Raw genomic sequence first — 10,051 nt, 5'->3', positions numbered from 1 at the left:
CTAATTTAAACACATTGAATTGTTGAAAGATTAAAAACCACAGTCAGCTAATTACACTCACTCTCATCTCTTATTCAGCAAATGAATCACTTTTCATTACCACTTAGCTGAAGTACATGAATTTCTGCCTAATTAGAAATGTTGTAGATGGAGCATTAGCAAGGCTGGAGCGGGTCAGGATATCTTGCCTGCTTCATTTTTAATTCCTAACGGTAGAGCCAGATAGGAAAGGCTTCAGATAAGAAGTCATTAAACAATTTTAAATTATTTATAAAAATTACTTTGCCCAAATTATAATTATTTTTTTTTCCCAAATGCTCTCATAAACGTCAAATGGAATGAAAGGAAAAGCAGCCCAACATTGATTTTAATGAACATTTTAATGTTATGTATAACAGAACATTATGAATACAATGGAAACAAAGTTTTATCAATTTAATAATAAAAAAAGAAATCCAACATAAGAAAAGGGAGGCAATAAATTTCATACCTATAGTATAGTGCTTATTCTTAATAGTATTCCCAGCTTGTGAATATAACAATGTCTTTGTGTTCCAGATTCTAAAATCTTGATTCATGTGAACTTAAATGCAGAATTACAGAAGGAAATAAACAAAACCCCCCAAAACCTTAATTCATTCTCTTGCTTTCAGTAAATCAGTAAAATCTTTGACTGCTACAGGTCTCCTTTATTAATATATATATTTTTTTACTCCTCTATTGGATTCCACAGCTGCTAATGCCATATTTACACAAAAGAATCACCAAGTGTTGTATAAAAGTTAGGATCCAATGCCACTGGATTAAGTTAAGTTCTAGATTTACATCACTGAAGTGTGATTCACCTGCTGCTGATGCCCTAAACCAGTGGCTCCTTAGGGACATTGGTGCTACAAAGGATGCCAAGTGCCACTGGAGAACTCCAAGAAAGTGCATTTTCTGGAGTTTTCTGAAAGGAAACCTTCCAGCAGTCTTGGATAAAGCTTCTCCCAGACTTGCATGGGATATCAGTTGTAACATTAGAAGCGTGTTAAGACCCCAAAAATCTGTTGATCACCAAATTGCTGAGAGAGGATTTTTACAATAAAAATTTGGGTAATACAGCAGTGTGGCTGCAACATTAGCAAAAGTATATATACATTCCAGGTCCCTTTGAATTAGCCATAGTCACATATGTAAGCCATTTCTGGACAAAAATATATATTCTTATAAAAAACTGATCATAGTACTTGAGTGACTTCACAATTGTGGACTCAGTGGTAGTAAAAGGAATGATCCAATCATGACAAAGCGATCAGGGACAGGGGGAAAAGAAAGTCAAAGCTCTTCAAGAAAAAAGAAAAGTATAAAATTAGATTCAAACATTTTTACCCAGTCCCCAATCCAGTCTTCCATCAAGTCTCAAAGTTAAAATTGGTTCTTCTATGTAGGAAAGGTTTTTTGATGGTCTTAATACAAATTATTTTGCAAAATCATCCAACACATTCCTTAGAAGAATCTCTGACCTCTCCAGAATTTGAACACTAGTTATTTCAACACTTAGAAAATAGCTTTTGGTTCTTTATGTAGACACTTTAACTGATAAAGAAAAAAAAAACCAAAAAACTGATCAGTGTTTTCCCATCCCTTCCCCAGCTATATTTGTGCAGCTAAAAATCCTTCATTCAGTCTGCCCATTTATTTTATTTTAATCTCATTTTATGTACTTATTTTACAATCTTTATTTGCTAAAATTGGCAAAATTTGCAAAGGCATCTTGCTTGGGTTGTACAGTCCCAGGAGTCAGCGAGGCCATAGCCATGCTGGGCACGCCCATTCCCAGAGTGCCCACGTTGATGCCCATCACGCCCTGGCTGAGGAGGGGCGCGGGGGCCATGGAGGCCATGCCCACGGCCCCTGGCACGGCGCCGGGCAGCGGCAGCCCCAGGGGCGCCCCCAGCAGCGCGCTGCCCTGCGCGCGCACCGGCACCACGCTGGGCTGCGGGCTGAGCGTCACCGCGGCGAAGCTCTGCGTCATCACATTCATCGGCTGGTGCAGACCTGCAGCAAGAGAGCACAAACACACTGAGTGCACCTGCTCACCCTGCAGGAGCTCCTGTAGCTAGAGAAACTTGCCTGAACATGGACACCATGGCCAGGCCTCAGCTGTTTCTGATTTGGACATCAGAGGGATTTCTGCACGGACAGGGGCTGCCCAGGGATGTGCGGGGTCCCCGTGCCTGGAGGTGTCCAAGGAAGGGCTGGACGTAGCCCTCAGGGTTCTGGGCTGGGTGACAAGGTGGGGATGGAGCACAGCTTGGATTCAGAGATCCCTGAGGTCCTTCCCAACTTCAATTATTCTATGATTTTACTGCATTTGTATTCCTGTTTTTCTGTGTGAACACTCACAAAACTTCTATAGAAGGTATGAATATAATTAATTTATACCAATAAATCCTCTAGAGAAGTTCTAAAGATGAGGAAGCCCAAAGTCAAGATACAGCAATGGTGCAAGCTCTACAGCAGAACCTGCACAGACACAGCCTCCTGACACACCAATCTCCATTTAAAGAACATCACTTGTGTCACAATGTGTGATAAAGGAAGGAAAACAATAATGGACAGGAGACTTGGATCTCAGGGACAGCCTACGGAACACAGACAGGCTCAGTGTGCAAAACACTGCAATGATCACTTACTCTGTTGCTGCATCATGGTATTAAGCGATGGCTGTTGGGGCTTGGAAGGCTGCATCCCAGGTACTAAATTGTCCAAACTGATATTTACACTGGGATCTGACCAAGTTGAGGGGAGAGTTTTGCTTGCATTTTTCTGGACTATCTCTGTCCTTGCATTATAAAGTGAGTTAGGCTTCGGCATCATTGGATTCATGCTTTGCAGAGGCTAAAAAAGAAAAGTTTATGGGGATTCACTTGAAACAATTTACTGGTAGGAAACAGGACTAAACAACAAGTATTTAATTTTCCACAGAAGATAATAAAAACCCATGAAGCCATGAACTTTAGCTCTTCCAAAGCAGGGCTGCCAGGTGCTGTTCCACAGTTAGATTAGAGGAGTATTTGTAAGCAGAGGTCAAGTCCCACATCAATGTGGAGTGACACTGACCAGCAGCAGCCAAGTTTTGAACTCTAACATGCTGATTCTTTCCTCCCAATACCAAACTGATCCATTACCGTTTCCAAACCACCCTCCACCACAGCAGGCACTTCTGTCTTTTCCAGCCCTCACCTCCACCTACTTGAGGCTGTAAACCTGTAATATTCTGTGGAGAATGGCTTTACACTACCAAACTCAACTGCTTCAAAAAACCAGCTGCACTTCCTAGAGCAATGAAGCCCATCTTCAAGAAGAGACTTTTCTGTTTAGGAGGCAATTGAAACATTTTTGACAAAATGCTGATCACATCTGAGTGACCAGGTCTAATGCATTCCAGGAGAGGAATGGATTCATCTTCAATGCTGTGATTAAGGAGAAGTTGATTAGCAAAGTGTAGCAACAGCAGCATACCTGTGACCTGGACATGGGTAAACTGACGCCCATGGAATTGGAACTCATCATGGAGAAATTCATGCTTTGGGAGGCGGTCATGGTTGTCTGAGAGGGTCCCATCAAGTCAAAAAGATCCATAGAATTGGAAGCAGCTGGGGGCTGGCTCGGGGCTGGCTGTGAGCCACTGAAGAGCTCTAGAGCTGGCTGCTGTGCTGTGCTGCTGAAGAGCTCTTCAGACGAAGCACTGGCACAAGGAGAAGCTTGGTTGAAGGCACTCCAGTCACCAAAATCTCCATTTCCACTTGTTGCTGTACCTGAAGGAAAGGCAAGTTTGGGAGGAAGGAAGACAGAGAAGAAAGACAAGACTTAGAAGAAAGGCACTGAGCAAATGTCATATTCCATGAACTGAAACAAATGAGAGCTGATCTGTGTCCGTCCAGATTAACATCTGCAGGTAGAACCTCCATCTGGACATCATTCCCTCTCATGAATATTCCAACAATTTTAACAAGGTACGAAAGGAAATATGAAACACCCGTACACAGAGAGCAGAAGATGTTTGATAAGATGTCACCTGTGGATGCCAGGCAAGTAGGGACAGGTTTGCTTCAGTTTGAAGTACAGATGGAAGATAACTTAGGGTAGACTGGAGACTATAGTCAGAACAACACTGAGAACTTGGATAATATTTATCAACCTTTTATCTTGGCATTCTGGTACTTGCAGAGAGAGCAGTTGTCAGGAACAAGCAACTGGATAAAGCAAATTCCATCATGATAAAGACAATTATATCCAAATTTGATTGTATACAACTGTAGCTTTTTGTATAAAACCACGCTGAGGGGAATAAAACCCAGAACTCTGAGAGCAGGTTGCCAGGGAAAGCTTATTTGAGGTGATAAGGAATAAGCACTTCCCATCCATGAAGTGCTCATGTAAAACACATTAGGTTTTTTAAATTTGATTCCTGAATTAAATGCCTTGATTTGAAGCAGAAATTTAATCTTGGATCAATCATTTCTCTCAGCAGCAGCTTTGCTGAACTCTTGTAGCTCATCACTTAAACACTGTTGCATTTCAATAGATGGGGTTTTTGGAGACAAGTGTTTAAATCAGAACACAGAACTCAGAGCTCTGTTTTTCTCTGTGTAGACACCTGCAAGGGCACCTCTTCAGCATCACAGATGTTGTGACACAAACCAGTGAACTGAGAGCGTGTCAAACCTTGCAGTTTAACAGGAGGAGATGTTCCCTTGCTCAAAACACGTGTTTCCCTATTAACAGGGAAAGTGATGGGGGAAGAAAAGCTTAAAACAGCATTTGCAGAAGATGCTGAATATAAAGCAACACCATTTAAACAGCTCACAGGCTACACAGTGAATCACACCCTGAGCTTGAGCCACTGGCCAGATCAGCTTTTTGATTCTCTCACTGATTCACTTTTGGTACTTCAGCTACATCACAGACAACAGCACTGCCATAGGAAATGAACTCTGAGTGCTGGTGAACACTTAAATCATCTCTTGGATTTCTTTAGCTGACTGAACAAAGACTCAAACATGTAGAGCTGGGGCAGATGAATCCAGTGCCAATTTCTGTTTCCTGCCCTATGCAATGGCTGCTTCCATAATGTATTCCACCCACTCATGGGTAACTGCAGCACTCTTTTATACTTTGTGTAAATATTTATCAACATACACCTTCAACCTTCAGTCACCTCTCTTTACCAACACATTATAATTTAACGAATAGTAGAAGAGTAAATTTGTTCACAAAATCCAAGTATTGCCAACAACTTCAGTGCATGAAGTGGGCTAATATTCATTAGCTCAGGGCCTTACTAGAACATTTGCTTTGATCTTCCTCACAAAGAGGCACTATATTAGAATGTTTCAATTAGTATTACATATTAAAAATTAAAACCTACTTTAAATATTCTTGATAGATAAGTAAATGCTGAGTGTGCTTGTTCTGTCTTCAGACCTGAGCACCGAGCACCAATAATGGAAGTGGGGGTAAAAGGGAGAAGGTTTTGCCCCTTCAATAGAACTTCAAAGATGATTAATCAAGAAGGAAAAGATTTCTAGAGGGGCTTACACTGTTCAGGAACGATTAATCATTTCACAGGACTCCTTGTCCCTTGCATAATGGTGATTGGAATAGATTAATCATGTTAATGCAGATAAAGGATTGTATCAATTTAGGCTGTATTAACACAGGAGTTATTTGCATAGTAGGCAGCTTAGTGTTTGCAAAACAACTTGGGTTTGACTGTGAAAGCCTGTAAAAAACCAAAGCAGTTCTTTCCTACCAAGTGAACTGAAGATCTATTAACTAACCCAGGCCCAGTAGAGACTTCCTAACACTGCAAAATAAAGGAGGAGATGTAAACATGCTGACTAAAAGCTGGTTGCCAGGTAGATTTGCTGCTCAGCCCCTTTGCAGTTCTTTTCTCATTTTGTATTTGATCCTGCACCCTGGCTGAGAACCCCCTGTCACAAACAACACTCCTGCTCAAATTAACTTCACAAAGGACAGCCAGCCAGCTCTCCCCACTCCAGGGTAGTCTGTAGCCCTGCAGGATCCCACAAATATTCCACCAAAGGAAAATGGATTACTTTAGGTGGTTTCCAAGCATATTTTATTATTTGCAGTCCAATTTTAAGGGAAACCTTTTCAGATGGTGGCCATGTCTCCTGACAAGCTTGTCTGTCTGCAGGTAAAATGTTTGCACATGCACTGAGCCAGGCTGTATCTTCCTTCCTCCCAGAGCACTTGTGGTCCAGTTACACACACACAGTTTACCCTGGAAAGGGAAGGCACTTTCAATAATGCCACATGGCATCTCTTGCTCTCCTTCCACCCTTCCTTGGCACTGCACTCCCTAAAACAATCCTACCTTGTGACGATGGGAAACTCGCTGAAGCAGCAGGTGAACTAAAATCAGCAAATCCTCCAAATGGGTCACTTGATCCACCTAGGAGCAGAGAGAAGCCAAAAGCTGTTACAGGACTGTGCAAAGCTCCACTGCAACAACTGCATGTGGGATTTATGAAGAAAAGCTGTTCTGCAGTTGACACGATGGATTTATTGGTTCTGCTCCCTAAGTCGGCTCTGTTTTCCTGTTCATCCCCACACTATGTTTATACAAGCCTGAGCAACAATAGACTGGATTATTTCCAACTGCCTTGCAGATCTTGCAGTTTTGTTTTCCATGGGAAGAACTAAGACAGAGAAGTTTTTGTCACCTCTAAAAATAAGTTCTGAGATATTAAAAAGATTAACAAGTTTTTAACTAGGAAGCAATGCTACCAGTCCGGCACTTGGTAAAATTAAAAATTGGGAAGCAAAACATAAAAAGGCCAAACATTCTTACTGTATAAAGTTAATTTATTATGCTTCCTATGAAAAATTACATGTCACCTTGTATTTAGTTTTTGTGTTACTTAAAGCATGAATGGTTCTGCAATGATCTTGAATTAAGATTTCAGGGACAGAGCTTGCATTTGTGTTCATTTTTTAATAAGTTTGCTTCCTTTCTACAGTAACATTAAGTTTTCCAACTAGATGTTTGTATACAGCGTATAAATTATTAACTTTTGAATACTAACAATTTTTCACTAAAAAAATACAGCCAAGGTATAACAGCAGAAGATTTAAGAATCATATTGTAAAGCTGATTTAAAAAATAAACTCAGAAAAGAACACCTAGTTGTGGTTGGTACTGCTTTTAAACTGGGATTCCACTGACCAGAGGAAGCCAAGAAGTTGACCTTATTTGTTTGTCCTCAAAGATTTCACCTCCAAGCAGTCCCACCCTCAGAAGAAGCTGCAGCAGTTCAATTATTTTGCTTTTAGTGTTCTAAGAACATTATATAGGTTACATCACAGCTGCTTAGCCTGCAGTGCTTAGGAGGCAGCCAGGTGGGACTGGAACATCTGTGCTGCACTCAAACACCACCAGGGACAGCTTCCAACATCTGGTGCCATTTCGGAATTGTCTTATCGCTGCAAGACATTCTGCCCCATCTGCTACTCTCAACTGGGTTAATTAAACCAGAACCATCTTCTTTTTAATAAATGGCCAGCAGTAATAAAAGGAACCATTCACTTCCTAATACATGTGTACTTGTATTTCTTTTTAATGTTATTTTACTGTAGACATTGCCAGGAAGGCGACTGCTCTTCCAAGGGGAAATGTCTTCTTGCAGGATATAAAACACAAGCAGAGAATGCAAGGATGGTCTCTGAATTCTCAGACATAGACCTACAGAAACTCTTTTAACACCTTTTCAAGAGGGAAACAACTTCACATCAAGTTAAGAAATTTCTTCAACACAAATTCTGAAGTGATCTAATAAGCATCTCATGTTGTTTATACACAAGTTCGCTCTGATCCCCAAGAATGAAAAAGGGACAATGAAATATAAACTAAAAACCTGATCTGATCCTGTTTACCCTGTCTACAGCAATGAACATTTTCAAGTAATTTTTTCCCACATATGTGCTTACAGAGTTCAGAACAGGTTAATGGTTTGAGAGTTTATATGCTGAATGAGCAACACAGATGACACATGCTCCTGACCACATGCTCAAAGGAAAAAATAAAAATCAATGCTCCCTGCTACACCCATTATCCTTGGTTTGCCTGACAGTGCCTAGGGATTAATTTAATTTTAAAAACAGAACTAGGTTCAAACCCAAAATAACCCCCTTAACACCTTCAGTCAAGTTTAACTTTTCCTCCCCATCTCTTGCCTGTTTTCAAGTGAAACTGAGTTTCAGAAAGAGGTGACAGATATTTAGCTAGATGCAGTAACTCTCTAAAGAAGGTTAAGGAACCTCAGCTCAGTAACACCAAAAAAAAATCCTGCCAGCAGGTCTAACCAGGGATTTTACATCTCTTTTATGGCAATACCTCCTCACATACAAACTGTGTTCCTCCATTAATGAGTAACACTGAGCCCAATCAACCCTTTCACATCTCTGCACCTAAAAATACACGGATAAGCAAACCTTAAGTTCTCTGAATTCACATCACTTCCCTGCCAGTTCCTTCACAGGACACATCAAAGGCTGCATTTGACCCTTTCCCTCTGCCTTGCCTGACACTGGGAATGTTCCCACACCCTGTGCAGCAAGAAGCAATGGTCAGAACAAGTGACCTGCTCGTGAAGGACAGTGCTAATCTTCTCAACATGAGCAAGCCTCAAAGATTCCCACACGAGATCTGTCACTACAAATGAACCCTTTCCATCTGCCTGCTCAGGTCAGCAGAGGTTATTTAGCAGGACCAGCTGGTAATGTGCCTCTTCTCAGCACCATTTCTAAATCTGCTTTGGAAAAAGGAGAAAAAAAAGATTAAAAAAAACGAAAAAAGGCTGACTACAGCAAAGAGTCAAATTGATGAAGGATTTAAATACACTGTAATACAGAAACTGCCATAGCTCTATTTGAAATATAGGCAGGTTCACTTTGAAGTGGAAACATCTACTCTCAAGGAGATCTTATTTTTATAAAAATAAAAACATACACACTGTATATAAAACAAAAAAGGTTCCCATCTCTTTTGCCATAAGAATCAGATGGAAATGGATATTCATTATTGATTCAGGATAGGGTTTGGATCCAGGATCTTAAACTTTAATGGAACTGTGGTAACTCTGGTGTGCAATGAACACCTTTGTATGTGAAATTAAAAAAATAGGAAATTCAGTTATTCCCTAAATTTACACATTTGTGCATAAAAACAGAACACGTGAAGTGAGTTCTACTTCTTAATCTCTAGGAATTAACTCATTTCAGAACAGACATGAAACATTGTCTACTTTCCCAAAAATAACAGTGAGCAATCTTTTAAAACTATCAAAGTTTTATCTACTCAAAAAAAGAAAGGATTAAGACTGATTAAGTCTGATACTAAATTATCACGACAGTTTCCCTCCCCTGCAGCAGAGTTCTGATAGATTTCCTAGTGTATTAAACACTTACAGAGGTAGGGTAGTGATGAAAGGAATCACAGAGTCACACAGAATGGTCCCAGTACTGCCTTTGGTCAAATAGATCAAATCCATGGTGTGACCCTACAGCACCCCCAGCAGTGCTGTAGCTTCAGCCAGGGGTGAGCAAGACCAGTCCCTACAGACACCTGACTGCAGCCACTCTCATGACCTCCAGGCACGCTGAGCTGCCACTCCTCAGTGCAGCCTCTGTCATTTCACCTTTAAAGCAAGGGCCCATCAGAGCCTTGGCTCAGTGAGATACTCACACCTCTGCAGTGCCAGCACCATCCTGGCCACCAGGGGACATCCCTCATTTGCAATGGGAAGGTCTCTGAAAGGTTTCTCTCTAGGAAATGCTCATGTTTATTTACTACTCAAAGTGGTCTCATGTTACAGCTCACTTCTCCCAGCTGTGCCACCAGACCATAAGTGCACAGAAGTCCTATTTCATGCCACCACAAACCCACTGAAACAAGGAACCTGCAAGAACAGTAATAACTCTGAATTTCAAATCTTGGGTTTTGAAAATCAACGCACCAATCCTCTGAACTCCGACCAAT

The 10,051-nt window shown here is 41.0% G+C and overlaps 1 protein-coding gene across 1 annotated transcript in view; it reads right to left on the bottom strand.

Moving 5' to 3' along the window:
• Positions 1 to 361: 361 nt before the first annotated feature.
• CLINT1 (clathrin interactor 1) overlaps positions 362 to 10,051 on the bottom strand; it is a 47,129-nt gene continuing 37,439 nt past the window's right edge. The window contains exons 9-12 of the mRNA XM_056502327.1: positions 6,389 to 6,466; positions 3,508 to 3,803; positions 2,679 to 2,883; positions 362 to 2,040 (exon numbers count right to left, since the gene is read on the bottom strand). Of these exons, the coding sequence (XP_056358302.1) occupies positions 1,721 to 2,040; positions 2,679 to 2,883; positions 3,508 to 3,803; positions 6,389 to 6,466 (899 nt within the window). The 3' untranslated portion in view covers positions 362 to 1,720. The remainder of the gene's footprint in view (positions 2,041 to 2,678; positions 2,884 to 3,507; positions 3,804 to 6,388; positions 6,467 to 10,051) is intronic.

This window comes from Oenanthe melanoleuca, chromosome 13 (genome assembly GCF_029582105.1).
Source record: "Oenanthe melanoleuca isolate GR-GAL-2019-014 chromosome 13, OMel1.0, whole genome shotgun sequence".
NCBI lineage: Eukaryota > Metazoa > Chordata > Aves > Passeriformes > Muscicapidae > Oenanthe > Oenanthe melanoleuca.
This window is presented reverse-complemented; position numbering and strand designations above follow the sequence as displayed.